This window comes from Anabrus simplex, chromosome 2, assembly GCF_040414725.1.
Source record: "Anabrus simplex isolate iqAnaSimp1 chromosome 2, ASM4041472v1, whole genome shotgun sequence".
NCBI classification, from domain to species: Eukaryota; Metazoa; Arthropoda; class Insecta; order Orthoptera; family Tettigoniidae; genus Anabrus; species Anabrus simplex.
In genome coordinates, this window is record NC_090266.1 from 45551602 (window position 1) to 45567727 (window position 16126).

General features: G+C 40.5%; 1 protein-coding gene across 1 annotated transcript in view; it reads right to left on the reverse strand.

The window, feature by feature from the left end:
* Positions 1–16126, reverse strand: part of LOC136864935 (neuronal acetylcholine receptor subunit alpha-7) — a 1331175-nt gene that overhangs the window by 147746 nt on the left and 1167303 nt on the right. The window contains exons 4-5 of the mRNA XM_067142346.2: positions 6692–6875; positions 5002–5218 (exon numbers count right to left, since the gene is read on the reverse strand). Of these exons, the coding sequence (XP_066998447.1) occupies positions 5002–5218; positions 6692–6875 (401 nt within the window). The remainder of the gene's footprint in view (positions 1–5001; positions 5219–6691; positions 6876–16126) is intronic.

The window sequence follows — 16126 nt, forward strand, 5'->3', positions numbered from 1 at the left end:
TGGAATTATCTACAGTATTTAAACAGGCAAGCTACTATGCATTGAAATGATTATCTGAAACTGTTCTTTCCCTCTGGAAACCGAAAGAAAAATGCCATTCTCCCACAGTTTAAAATCCTGAATAGATTAATTGCAGACTGATCGTCTTAGACAAAAGTTCAAGTCCCCACACGATCAAGATACATAAGTCCTGACCCGCACTCGAGTAAATAATTCTTCTCCTCACGACGTTACCTGCGAAGAATCTTGCCGAATAACGGATAGCTAGCGCACGCGCTAGTCGCTTTTATTTATTTGTCCTCTCAGATGCTGCTGTATAATCGTTTGGGGCCATCACTTAAATAGACCAATGCCTAGTCAAAATGACAGTGACGCTATCATTTCATTGGTTCAACACATCGCGTACCTGACGCTTGCTTCAAACTATCTTGCTAGCTTCTCTAGCCTCTCGCCGGGCTTCCGAAATGTTTTCCGTTGGTTCTGGCCGTTGGAGTTCCATTGTTACCTTGTTCTGCTTTGTGTAAGTCATGTCGAAATTCCTCTTTCTAAACATAGCCGGCGAGCAAATAGACCAGGACTCCAAGCTTTCTGTAGAAATTACGACATGTATTGATGAATGTAGATGTTCCCTGCCAGTTACCAAGACTCAATAAAAATGAAATATTCCCTATACTTTTAAATAAATGACTGATTAATTAAATGAGCACTTCAATTAGGGCTCCGTATTCCTAGTCTGGTAAAAAAATTTTAATAGCCTTTTGAAGTGAGCCTACGTGCTGGCTCCGTTGCTTCACAAGCCGCTCGCGCGCCTGCGCTGCGTCAGCGAGCTCACTCGCTACAGATAATTACTGATCAGACAAGTAATAACTGATCTTAGTGGTTGAAGGGGTTAAGTGACAATTCTGAAAATAAAATATGATTTTCTTGAGGAAGAACATGTCCTGCCCTGATTTCACCAATCCTTCAAAGACTATTTTAAGTGGAAAAATGTGGTATGTATACGGCTTGGTGCTGTTTAATTAAAGGAAGGACGTGTCATGATCGTAGTGACATGTGACATCTCCATCCATTTGATATGTATCGACCTTGAGCAGCATGCCATGTTCTTCCACTAAACGAAAAGTAACTTGGTGGTGCCATAAGACTCGTCTTGGTTGAAGAAGTTGATTTGAAAAGGACTACCGACACCGGTGTAAAATTAACACTGGAAAGATTGAAATCTCGCAACAACAAAGTCCTGATATAAAAATCGAGTATCTTTCTTATGAATTAGTAATTGAACACACAAAAGAAACAGGAGCAACATTAATTCTTTAGTAATTTCGGCTTGATATTGTACACTTACCTCTGAAATGAGCGCTCATTTGCGAGAAAGCTGTTGCATATGTATTATTCACAAAAAAGAAAAGAAAATAATTCTAGCACCTTTGAATTTCCACTCAAGCTGTCATAAATGCATAAAGCTTTTATACTGTATCTGTATGACTTCAATTCATTTCAGTGCCTTATGTGTAAATTCTTCAACCGATTAAGTGATTAACCCAGTAATGTGGGTTTTTTCGCGAATCACAAAACGTAGTTCCGAAACATGTCATTGGATGAAGATCTGGGGGCTCCTAATAGCATCCGCCTCAATGTACCATTTCTAATTTTTTTCAATCACCTTTCAAACCCATTTTAAGAATATTCATTATGATTTTCAACACTGCTGATATTGTATACTTTGCCATATTCGGCAAACTAAAGATTGGGGATAAATAAATAAATAAATAAATAAATAAATAAATAAATAAATAAATAAATAAATAAATAAATAAATAAATAAATAAATAAATAAATAAATAAATACGTATGCGATTAATTTTGTAAATTCTCCTACATATGACAAAAACGCATCTACGTCAATAAAATCGCAACATTTTGAATACTAAGACGACAAGAAAGGAAGGACAATCTGCTTTACGTCGCACTGACAAGTTAGGTGTTATGGCGACGATGAAATAGGAAAGGGCTAGTAGTGGGAAGGAAGCGACCGTAGTCTTAATTAAGTTACAGCCCCAGTGTTTACCTGGTGTGAAAATAGGAAAGCACGGTGTACCATCTCCAGGGTTGCCGACAGTGGGGTTCGAACCCACTACCTCCCGAATGCAAGCTGATAGTTATGTGACCCAAATTGCGCAGCCACTTGATCGGGGTCAAACACTGACTGAGAGAACACCTGAAAAACTTTAAAGCTGACATTTTCCAACAAATACCAACAACAAATAACAACATCTGCTGAGCTTTTCACCTGGTGTCATGCATAACAGGATACGTTGCATGGTTGAATCCTTTAACCGGTGGAAGTTCTAGAAGAAATATGCGGGTGGGTCCTAACTTAAATTTACTAGCATGTTCATTTCCGAACAAATTCGAAGGACTCGTAATATACAAAATGTCATTCGTACGGTCAGGTTATCTGAATATTTAACAGAATGATTCTCATTGTTTCGAGGGAATGCACTGCCTAATTTTTAGAAAATCTAAAAAGTAACATTGTTATGTTATACAGTACACTCCCTCTGGTACATCTCGGCACCATGTCCTAGGCCGGACCAACCGATAATATGCTATAAATACGGATTTATTTATTTAACGAAACCGTTTCAGGTTTTCTGAAACATTCTCATTTTCCTCAAACACTTAGACCCTGAAATGCAGGAAATTGCGCTATTATTCATACCATTTACTCAAAACGTTGTTTGTTCTAAACAGTTTCAATCATGCAGAAGTTGTGATGATTCTACTTGTTTGAATCAAACACTCGGAATCTAGGGCAACTCTCTATTATTTGGAACATCTTTATTATACAAAGTATCAAGGAAACAACTAAAATAATAATAGAAATAATAAAAATCATGGTAAGAAATATATAATAATAATTAAGGATTATTAATTTATAATTATTTATCATTACTAGGTTAATATGGTATTATGGTAATATGGTAGTACTGGTACAGTAGAGTTCAGATTATTCATATTAAATGTTCAAAATAGCCTCTTTCGCCCTCAGTACGCATTGTTAACGATCCCATGAAGTATTCACGCAATCGAGAAACGTTTCTGGAGTTACTAATTCAAATGCAACTCTAATTCTGTTAATCGGATTATTTCTGTCCACTGGAAGATCTTGATAGACACGATCTCGTACAAACTCCCATAAGAAGTAGTACGTTGGAGTCATGTCAGGAGATCATGGAGGCCATTCTTGTTGGTATGGAGACCAATCCATCTATATTGTTACAGTTGCTCGAGGGCTGCGTGGGGAACAAGAGATGTGTATGAAAAATATCCATCCTGTTCGTACCACAAATTACGGCGTCCTGCCAATGGAACATCTTCCAATAGAACAAGGAGTCTCTCTTCAAGGAAGTGAGTATAAAAATATCCAATGACGTTTCCTTCGATGACCTCGGGGCTTAGTATCCTATTTACTATGATACCACCCTACACATTCACTGTAGACCCGTTCTGGACATGTACCTCTTTCCTGCTCTGCTGATTATGTGGTGCATAATGGTATTCATTAAGTCTATTTATGCACCCATGACTATGTTAAGTGCACTCATCCGTCCGTAGTATGTTCTTGAGAATCTGCACGTTATTTACAGCGAAATGATCGAATATCCAATCACAGAATGCCAACCGACCGGTTGGATCTCCAGGATTCAGATGTTATGTGGTATGTCGTGTGTATGGATGCCACTGCAGGGTATGTTTAATTATTCTATATACGTTCGACTGCGAAAGACGTGTTGCTGTTACAATTTGTCTTGTGCTCGTAGGCCCCATGTGGGTTTTGTTCTAACGCTTCCCGCACAGCCGCCATTTCCAGAGGTGATCTTCATCTTTGCCGAAGCTGTCTAGTCGTATTGTGTAAATTTCCAATATTACGCAGTCATGCACATACTACTTGTAAATGCCCATGATGTCGATATTCTATCGGGAAAGCGTTGAGCATATAACTGTGCTGCTTTTCTTTGATTACAACGACATTCGCCATACATTAGGATCATGTCTGTAAGTTCCGCATTCGAATACCTATGCCTCTCCATTGCAATCAGTTTATGTGGGTGTACTAAAACGTATTCTCTACGAACTCAGGTAGGGAAACGTAAACGAAGTCATAACAGCAATATTTGTCTCCACGAGAGAAGTGACTGATCAGACGAGAAATATTTGGATGTCAGATTCTGTTGTGTGAGGACCACGGTGTGTTTACAATGCAAAGAAGACGATAGGAATCACCTATTGTGCATCTGAGCGACTTTGAACGTGGATATGTAGTGATCCTGCACGAGATCGTCTGAGCGTTCCACAGAATTTCAACTCGCGTGGATACGACATATCGTTAGTCCACGAGTGGTAGAGACGGTGAGATGTAGATGTGTCATCTCGAAGTGTAGACAGAAGGATCGTTTAAGCCACCCTGACTCACAAGAAGGCGACCACCAGTGCATTCAGAACCATCGCAGCCCTCCCCATCTGTGTCAGTATGAACAATAAAGAATGGCACATTAACCTCTGACGCCTGGTCATCTTCAGTGGAAAGTATATTGGCAAGGCGAATGTAGATCGGTGGTATTCAGCGATGTGAGTCGTTTCTAAATTGCACGGCCTTTTTCGCGTTTGTAGACTTGCGATGAGCGAGAAAATCCATGGCAAGCAATCTTCCAGCAAGAGAATGCGCGTCTCCATTTCACAAGAACAACACACCTCCTACCTCGGCCTGTTTGGAATCCGGACTGAGCGGCATCGACCACAGGATGGTGCTTAAAATTCAGCCCATATTTTGACAGATACCATCTCATTCTTCTGTATTAACTAGGGGACAAACAAGCCAGTTTTTCAATGCACCAAATAAAAAGCATGAAGTGCTTTCTCGAAAAATTCTGGTCATAAAATGAAATGGTTCCGAACTTGTCAGCTATTCAGCATCTTGTTCAGTTTTATGTGACTTACCTATTCCGTTAATGAGGATGCAGGGTAAGATGAGATTGAATACGTAGAACATAGGACGACGACGCAATCTGATGACGTATGTGATGTCTGGGTAGGGCTCGGGACAGCATGAGTAGTACTCCACGTGTCTCACGGCGTCGAAACTCACTAGGTCGAACTCCCCATTGGCTTGGTAGTTGCTCACATCGCCATCCTCTGTTTGCTTAGCGAGGTCCAGCTGGAAGAAATACGATCTTTAGACTCTGACATTCTATTTGTAGTCATTAGAAGAACAATGGAAATTATTGTGAACGAAAATATTATTTTACATTCTAATTGTATGTTTTCCATAATTCTTAAGTGACAGTAAAAATACATTGAAATGCAAAGGTGAAGTACAAGGAGTTACTGCGTGCAGTTGTGTGCAACAGTACACTAGAGAAGAGAAGAGAAGAGAAGAGAAGAGAAGAGAAGAGAAGAGAAGAGAAGAGAAGACAAGACCGGGTACTGAAAGCACAAGGTCATGCACAAAGGACAGCGAGCCGTGCAGTGATGTGTCTTGATTGTAATTTGTTTCTTTCCAGTCTGTCGTTACAGCTCCAGATATTTTTCTGTTTCTGTTTCGTTTAGCACCTTCGACGAGATTCTGATAGATGACTTTATTCTGAGGTCCTCTGTCAGAAAGAAAATGGTCCTGGAATGTGATCGGAATTAAAATGTGCTCAGACCCTAAGAGATGAAGAAAGATCACACTATGAACGTACAGTTGGAATTCAATTGGGGCAAATATTCGTTCATAGGAAGAGGCGTTAGGGATTGCAATAATTTTCCAAGGAAGATCTTCGATACATTTCTAACTTCTTTGAAATCATTTGAGAAAAGACTAGCTAAACAACTGATAGGGAATCTGCCACCTGGCCGACTGCCTTAAATGCAGATCATTGGTGACTGATTGATATCACGGCATACTGTTCTTGGTGCTCGTTTACTTCCCTTTTTACTACAAATCACAACTTACAAATCTTACAAATGTTTATTTTTAAGGACCATTTTTTACAATATTCTGTCTCTACACTGATACTCTTTTGTTTGCCTTCGGCCGTTAATGTTATCAGAAGGATATCGTCTGCAAATTTAGGCCTGGTATTTCATGATTTACTAAAACTGGACTCACCCACTTAGCTCCTCCACGACCAATTAATATAATATCCTTGATAGATGACAAATGTAAAATAGGAGATCGCTTACACCCGTGTTTCAGACCCAGGCAGGGAAGTTATCCAGATTTTCGGTAACGGCGGGATGGACAAGGATAGCGGTCGTGGCCTCAATAAGGAGTGAAAGCGAGGAAACATGGTTAACTCTGGGGTTTGAACCTGCCATCTACTGAACGTAAGGTTACAGTTACAAGTTAGGAAGACACTAGAATACCGAGCTCGATAGCTGCAGTCGCTTAAGTGCGGCCAATATCCAGTATTTGGGAGATAGTAGGTTCGAACCCCACTGTCGGCAGCCCTGAAAATGGTTTTCCGTGATTTCCCTTTGTTCACACCAGGCAAATGCTGGGGCTGTACCTTAATTAAGGCCACGGTCGCTTCCTTCCCACTCCTAACCCCTTCCTGTCCCATCGTCGCCATAAGACCTATCTGTGTTGATGCGACGTAAAACAACTAGCAAAAAAATACACTAGAATCATGAATATAGTTGGAACCTGGTAGCCATCGTAAGTCCAGGAAGCCCACTTCATGTTACAGCTCTGGATGTCGAAGGGGAAGTATTCGACATTGATGTCACAAGAACTACGGAAGATCCCATGACTCAGCCACACAACTTCCCCTGTATGTGACACGATCACGTTGGTGTTGATAACTGCTGAGTTGTACTGCGAATCAGCGCTGAAACAAGGAAGCAACTTTCAATGAAAATTTCATAAACCTTCTATTGGGGATTACATACTTCAAATTTGCATGGAAATTGAAGATACTGGTGTTCATATCAAGTTGTAGTAATTTTTCATGATTTACTAAAACTGGATTCGCCCACTTAGCTCGTTCATAACCAATTAATATATCACTGATAAATCACAAATATAAAATAGGATATAGCTTACAACACAGACTCTGTAGATTTCTGAACCTCACTACATACATACATACATACATACATACATACATACATACATACATACATACATACATACATACATATATACATACATACATACATACATACATACATACATACATACATACATACATACATACATACATACATACATACATAAGGTCCTAGGGAAGAATTTTGGATGAAACTCGAGTATACCCGTGGCTAATCTCCAAAATAGAGTGATTATCCGGATGTAAAACAAAACTTGGAATGGCACAGTGGAACGCCCAGTAAATTGGAAGGAATTGTCATGTTCTGGCCAAAGAGGGAAAGATTGTGCAGAACCGTGGGAAAATTCTGACCGACCATAAGCCACACGTGTATGTCGTCATAGTGGGGGGGGAGTTATTTATCCGGCCCACTCTTCAGCACTTAAGACCGTTACGAGGCAAAATAAAATTATGACATCAGAAAATCAGTAATCCTTGATTTTTTCTGATCGTTACAGATACTAAGTACAGAAATGAGACCTACAAGACGACAAATTTGGCAAATGTTACGCAGTAAATTTCGTCACTCCTCGCGCCATAACTGGGTGCATATACAGAAGGACAGATCAGTAGCCATTCATTCTAAAACCGGCGGTTCACCAGTTGGGATCTGCGTTCACCTATGAGCAATAATTATTGTGCGCTAGTGAGGAAATGCATATCGAGTACTGGTGAAAGGGTGATATTAATCCTGGGTGCAGACTAAGAGCCCGGTCTGTTTTCAAGTAACAGAAAAGAATATGGTTTTCATGATAATTCTAAGTCACCGCGTGTAAACCATAAGATGTGTAAAATAAAATCTATGTTGCGAAGTGCCAAATAAAATAAGAAACAGTGATATACAATAGCATCACAGGAAAAAATATTTTGTTTGTAATATGTAATAAAAATTATTAACAAGTGTGATACAAATTAAGAGGAAGAATTTTTAATTTTTAATTATGTTGTCGATGTGCAGTGCTATGGCTGGGTAAAGCGAACTGTCTCGCCTGATGACGTCCACCGATCAACAAACAGGATTAGTGTCACTAATTGTATTATTTAAGTGTATTCTGCGTCGTCATGTTTCATATAATAAAACGTCGAACTTTCAGGCCGATATCTTGTTTTTTCTTTGTGTGTTTTATGAGGCAGGATGTTGCTCGTGTGGTCCGATGTCCAAATCTCAGGTTTTTGCTTAAGGTTTGTAAATATTATTCGTGAAGGTATCGGGTAAAGGTCGGCTATAGTCCGTTGTTTTGTTGAAAGAGAGTTTATGTATTGAGATTTTTGTAGGTAAAATAAATAATATATATTTCGAGTGTGGGAAAATGTTTCCTTTTGTCAATATCAGTTAAAACTTTTGTCACGCCAAAATTTTATTAGGAATCAGGGTCGTGTCGTATTTTCTATGGGACAGTGAGAAGTTCCAGGTACTTGAAATAAGCCATGATATTAAATATAATATGTGAAATTAATGCAGGTCATGTAAGGCAGCATAAGAAACTGAGGTCGATTAGTTAAGTTTGAAGCCAATGGAGTCGAATTGAAGAAAGCGAATCGCTGGAATATATAGGCTACATGAGAAAATAACTAGAGTGGAATTTATGGCTTAATTATTCCGGCAGTGCTGACAGGAGTGCCCCCTGATATGATTTTGAAATCCGGGAAGTAGTGTGATGTTTGGGACACCACTGCATGTTTTCAATTATTGAACTATATAATTAATTGATAAGATATATATATTTAATCACTGATAGGTCATTTTAAAATTAATGTATATATATATATATAGGGTTTTTATCATCCATTTCAATCATTATTTCAATTCTTTGTATCGCGGCTATAACGTATTCTGAACGAACAAATTATTGGGTAAAGTATTTCAACATCATTCATATTAATAACTTGCAGTAAATTTTCCAATAGCCGTTGTGAGGTGACCAGAGTCATCAGGCTAATTTCAGCCCATTTCCAGGAAAAGTACGTCATCTAGGTTACGAGAGACCTCACCCTCTCTACCTCATGAAGAGACAGTTGATACATTATAAACGCCCACTTTTCGAACTTCGCTATCTGACGCTTTATTTCAGCGGGGAAGTTCAGCCTATGTGAATGAACGTAATGAAGCAACGTGATGGATTCACAGCAATACATAGGAGAAGGGATGAGACCTCGAATCTTACTGGACCATGTAATATCGCTGATGGAAGGAGACTGTTGAACCGATATATACCCGCCGACAAGAGCTGGAGAGGACATTCTTATTCTTACTCGTGAGCAGCTTGTCACTCGTATTCGGGCATTCTTATTCTCACTCTTAGACACTGAGACACTCTTACTACGATTCTACGTCTGCACATCGGAGAAGATTTTAACTTAGTTCACTTCGCATCTGAGTAGTACCGTAGGACACAACTCAAAAGTTATTCTCATTGGGACTTGTTATCTCAATGACGAGAGGTATAGTCAACGGGAGACCGGTTTTGACTAGTACAGGGAAGGAGAGCTTTTATTATGAATTTAGGTACGCTACTGTTCCGTATTACGGAAGAATACAAGTGTATTCTCTCCATGAACATAACCCATGGTGGTTTTGCATTTAAAATTAGGACTCATTACGACTTTATGTAAGGAGTACAGTAGGAAGTGTTAAAGGCAGGAAAAGCATAAGTAGGACTGGAATCCAACAACAGATGAGGCAGCCGGTACGAGAGATCCACACATCATCAGCTTCAAGACAACAGAGTCTACATATGGTGAGCTTATGGCATAAGTTACTGCAAGTCTTCGCGCAACAGTTCATTTTCTTAGAGTTAATTTCATTCAATTTTTCTTTTGCTTCCGTAAGTTCAGATTTCGTTAATACGCCGTTACGTCACGTTTTTCATCCTAATAAATAGCTGTTTTAATTTGTATGTTCTGAAATTATTATTAATGATCCTTAAATTCTAAGTTAGTGTACTTAATGATTTGTGTCCCATCACCCTACCCCTGGGAGTTTTTTGAGTCTCATTACGTATTGTTATTATTATTATTATTATTATTATTATTATTAATTATCAAATTTCGTTTTCAAGCCATAAGCTTGAAGGCTGGCGCCCATGGGATATTGTTTATGGAGAAACAATGAGATATTATTTATTTGTTTTAATAGTAAAGTGACCCGGCATGTTATAATTTTGTCTAACATCAGTGGGCCGAGTGGGTACGCCACAGTAGTGCCCCGTGTAAATATGTAGTGAGATGCCAGAGGTGGCATTTATGATACATAAGGCTTGGATTCCGAGCGTAAATTGTTTTGTTTGCTTGAGAGGAAAGGCAATTAACACTATGCGATCTCAGATATTTAGTGGTCACGAAATTTATTGGGAGAATTATTCCACCATCAGGTGAAGGAGAGAAATATGGATTGTTTCAAGAGGATTTTCATGTTATTAAAAGTTACCGTAGACAAGCAAGCAAGAACAAGTGTGTGTTCGGCAGATCAAAGATTCACTGACAAGGGGAGCGAAAAGGCATCAGTCTGGTATTCTGAAATACAATATTGTTCCGTAAGTTTGTTGGAAACAGACGCAAAGTTTTAATATTACATTTTAGCATTCTGTAAATGTAGCACTTTCATTTTGGGATTTAAATAAGATTAAAGGATAATCGAGCTGTGGCATTTATTGAGGAAAGTAGGTGAAGCAGTAGGGCTATGAGAGTTCTAAATCCTCTGAGTCAGCACTCTTTTCGCTGAGTCAGCACCCGAGGTCTAGTAGTGTAGCAATGCAGGTTCCATTGCAAGGTCATTGAACCCTCGTGTAGTAGGTGAGCAATGTCGATTTGCGGCATTTGCATAAGAGAGCGAGCCTAACCTCACAGTCGCAATTTTGAGGGGCCTAACCTTACTTTAACGGCTAGTTGCCCTTCTCGACGCGTAAGAGAGCGAGTCTAATTTCACATCCGCCGTCTTGAAGGGACTATCCTTAGTTTTACGGCAAAATGCACTTTCCGACGCCAATTGCACAAGATGGTGGCTATACACAGCTCCTTATAAGACGGCCTAGGGGCGCTTGCACAAGATGGCGGCTGCTCTTATGAGACGGCCTAGGGGCGCTTGCGCAAGATGGCGGCTGCTATTATGAGACGGCCTAAGGGCGTTTGCGCAAGATGGCGGCTGTACATAGACTCTTATGAGACCGCCTAGCGGCGCTTGCGCAAGACGGTGGCTGCTCTTATGAGATGGCCCAGGGGCCTACTGCGCAAGATGGCGGCTATACAAAGACGGCCTAAGGGAGCTTGCCTAGGGGCGCTTGCGCAATATGGCGGCTGCTCTTATGAGATGGCCCAGGGGCCTCTGCGCATGATGGCGGCTATACAAAGACGGCCTAAGGGCGCTTGCTCAAGATGGCGGCTATACACAATCTCTTATAGAGAAAGCTAGCCGAGGGTCCTACTGCGCAAGATGGCGGCTATACACAGGCTCTCATGAGACGGCCTAGGGGCGCTTGTGCAAGATGGCGGCTATACACGGGCTCTTATAGAGAAAGATGACGGCCAAGGGCGATTGCACAAGATGACGGCTATACGCGGACTTTTATGGAGAAAGATGACGGCCATGGGTGATTGCACAGGATGGCGGCTATACATGGGCTCTTATAGAGAAAGATGCTGGCTATAAGCGATTGCACAAGATGGTGGCTATACACGGGCTATTATGGAGAAAGATAAAGGCTATGGGCGACTGCACAAGATAGCGGCTATACATGGACGGCTTAAGGACGCTTGCGCAAGATGGCAGCCATACACAGGCTCTTATGGAGACAGCTAGCTTAGAGGCTACTGCGCAAGATGGCAGCTATACATACGCTTATGGCCTACTCCTCTTCTTCTTTGTTTGTCGTCGGGTCGTAGCTTTATGTCTCTCTCCAACAAGTTTAGTTATGCATTACTATAAAGACGCATTCTTTCTATCCGATAAGTCTAAACATGCGTAACTATAACGACGCGATCTTATGCTTAAGGCTAGAGTGAGCATGTGCTATCATTCTGTTTTTAACTTTTAGTGATGACGATATTATTGTTATGCATGTTTAGACTTGTTCGTTATCAAGGTCACTCACTCAAACGTTTGTAGATAGAATGAGTAGGTGTAAGGAGGCAAAGGAATGCAATAAGTACAACATTTTGAATGCAATGAAATATTTATTTACAAAATTAAAACAATGTACTACAACAGTTTTCGTTTTGCTGCTGACAAGGTTGCTAGGCTCCTTAACAGCTTTCTGCGAAGAGATAGCATGCTTCCGAAATTGTAAAGCCTCCTGCAACATTCAAATTAAACAAAACATTTAGTGTTTATGAAATATATTATGCTAAGTATGTTATTCTTCCTCCTCTGCGAACCATGTGACATTGCCGCGGTGGGGAGGCTTGCGTGTCCCAATGATGCAGATAGCCGAGCCGCAGGTGCAACCATATCGGATGGGTATCTGTTGAGAGACCAGACTAACGAATGGTTCATCGAAAGGGGGGTAGCAGCCTTTCGGTAGTTACAAGTCTAGATGATTGACTGATACGGCCTTGTAATAATACTCAACATGGCTTAGCTGTGTTGATACTGCTACACGGCTGAAAGCAACGGGAAACTACAGCCGTAACTACCTCCCGAGGACATGCAGCTCTCTCTGTATGAATGATGTACTGATGATGGCTTCCTCTCGGGTAAAATATTCCGGAGGTAAACTAGTCCCCCATTCGGATCTCCGGGAGGGGACTACACGAGAGGGGGCGATCATCAGGAAGATGGATACTGACATTCTGCGAGTCGGAGCGTGGAATGTTAGAAGTTTGAATCGTTGTGGTAGGTTAGAGAATCTGAAAAGGGAGATGGATAGGCTAAAGTTAGATGTAGTTGGTATAAGTGAAGTACGTTGGCAGGAAGAACAGGATTTTTGGTCAGGCGACTACCGAATTATCAACACGAAATCAAACAGGGGAAATGCAGGAGTTGGTTTAATAATGAATAAGAAAATAGGGCAGCGGATAAGCTACTACGACCAGCATAGTGAAAGAATTATTGTCGCCAAGATAGACACCAAACCAATGCCCACCACAATAGTGCAGGTCTATATGCCTACTAGTTCAGCGGATGATGAAGAAATTGAAATAATATATGAGGAGATGGAAGATTTAATACAATATGTCAAAGGTGACGAGAATTTAATTGTGATGGGAGACTGGAATGCAGTGGTAGGCCAAGGAAGAGAAGGTAGCACAGTAGGAGAATTTGGATTGGGACAAAGAAACGAAAGAGGAAGTCGGATGGTTGAATTCTGCACTGATCATAATTTATTCCTCTCCAATACTTGGTTCAAACACCACAAACGACGGCTGTATACGTGTCCGAGACCTGGAGACACTGGAAGGTATCAAATAGACTTCATTATGATTAGGCAGAGATTCAGAAACCAGGTGTTGGATTGCAAAACTTTCCCAGGAGCAGACGTGGACTCTGACCACAACTTGTTGGTCATGAAATGCCATCTGAAGTTGAAGAAATTGAAGAAAGGAAAGAATGCAAAAAGATGGGATCTAGACAAGTTGAAAGAAAATAGTGTGAGGGATTGTTTCAAGGAACATGTTGCACAAGGACTAAATGAAAAGGCCGAAGGAAACACAGTAGAGGAAGAGTGGAGAGTCATGAAAAATGAAGTCAGTAGGGCTGCTGAAGAAATGTTAGGAAGGAAGAAAAGATCAACTAAGAATCAGTGGATAACTCAGGAGATACTAGACCTGATTGATGAACGACGAAAATACAAGAATGCTAGAAATGAAGAGGGCAGAAAAGAATACAGGCGATTAAAGAATGAAGTGGATAGAAAGTGCACGGTAGCTAAGGAAGAATGGCTGAAGGAGAAGTGCAAGGATGCCGAAGGCTGTATGGTCCTGGGAAAGGTAGATGCTGCGTACAGGAAAATCAAGGAAACATTTGGAGAAAGGAAATCTAGGTGCATGAATATTAAGAGCTCAGATGGAAAGCCACTTCTAGGGAAAGAAGACAAAGCAGAAAGATGGCAGGAGCATATCCAACAGTTGTATCAAGGTAACGATGTAGATAATTTGGTTCTGGAACGTGAAGAGGCTGTTGATGCTGATAAAATGGGAGACCCAATTTTGAGGTCAGAGTTTGACAGAGCTGTGAGTGACCTAAATAGGAACAAGGCACCTGGAATTTATGATATTCCCTCTGAATTACTGACTGCCTTAGGAGAAACCAGCATGGTAAGGTTATTTCATTTAGTGTGCAAGATGTATGAGACAGGTGAAGTCCCATCCGATATTCGGCAGAATGTTGTTATACCTATTCCCAAGAAAGCCGGTGCTGACAGGTGGGAAAACTACCGCACCATTAGTTTAGTATCTCATGCCTGCAAAATTTTAACACGTATTATTTACAGAAGAATGGAGAAACAAGTTGAAGCTGACTTGGGGGAAGATCAATTTGGCTTCAGAAGAAATGTAGGCAAACGTGAAGCAATCCTGACTTTACGTCTGATCTTAGAGGATCGAATCAAGAAGGACAAGCCCACGTACATGGCATTCGTAGATCTAGAAAAGGCATTCGATAATGTTGATTGGACCAGGCTATTTATGATTCTGAAGATGATAGGGATCAGATACCGAGAATGAAGAATTATCTACAACCTGTATAAAAATCAGTTTGCAGTGATAAGAATCGAGAGCTTTGGAAAAGAAGCAGCAATACAGAAAGGAGTGAGGCAAGGCTGCAGTTTGTCCCCTCTCCTTTTCAATGTTTACATAGAACAGGCAGTAAAGGAAATCAAAGAGAAATTTGGAAAGGGAATCACAGTCCAAGGAGAGGAAATCAAAACCTTGAGATTTGCCGATGATATTGTTATTTTATCTGAGACTGCAGAAGATCTCGAGAAGTTGCTGAATGGTATGGATGACGTCTTAGGTAAGGAGTACAAGATGAAAATAAATAAGTCCAAAACAAATGTAATGGAGTGCAGTCGAACGAAGGCAGGTGATGTAGGAAACATTAGATTAGGAAACGAAGTCTTAAAGGAAGTAGATGAATATTGTTACTTGGGTAGTAAAATAAGTAACGATGGAAGAAGTAAGGAGGACATAAAATGCAGACTAGCGCAAGCAAGGGAGAGCTTTCTTAAGAAAAGAAATTTGCTCACTTCAAACATTGATATCGGAATTAGAAAGATGTTTTTGAAGACTTTTGTGTGGAGCGTGGCATTGTATGGAAGTGAAACATGGACGATAACTAGCTCAGAAAGAAAGAGAAAAGAAGCTTTTGAAATGTGGTGTTACAGAAGAATGCTGAAGGTGAGATGGATAGATCGAATCACGAATGAAGAGATACTGAATCGAATTGGTGAGAGGAGATCGATTTGGCTAAATTTGACGAGAAGAAGGGATAGAATGATAGGACACATATTAAGACACCCAGGACTTGTTCAGTTGGTTTTTGAAGGAAGTGTAGGTGACAAGAACGGTAGGGGTAGACCAAGGTATGAATATGACATACAGATTAGAGCAGATGTAGGATGCAGTAGTTAGCCTACGTAGAAATGAAAAGGTTAGCACAGGATAGGGTGGCATGGAGGGCTGCATCCAACAAGTCTATGGACTGATGACTCAAACACACATGTTATTCTTTACGAAGAAGATAATGCAGTTCATACCTTGTTATTCATGTAGTTTGTTCCTTTTCTGAATTATCATCATCATGTACTGAAATGAATGGAAAAAAGTTCATCCATACACTGTGTACAGTGTTCAATCCTCGGATTTGGTCCATCCCATTCCCATCACCATTTTTACCTCGATGATTGTAATGACGTTGATAGGTTCTGCATAAAGCTACGTCGATTGCCATCTTACTGTATAGAGGAAAGGTGTCCCAAAATCTTTTACGTAAGGGGCAGCGTACGTAGATAAAAATCCTGGCGGTAAATATTGAATGAGAGGCATCTCACATAAGGTTC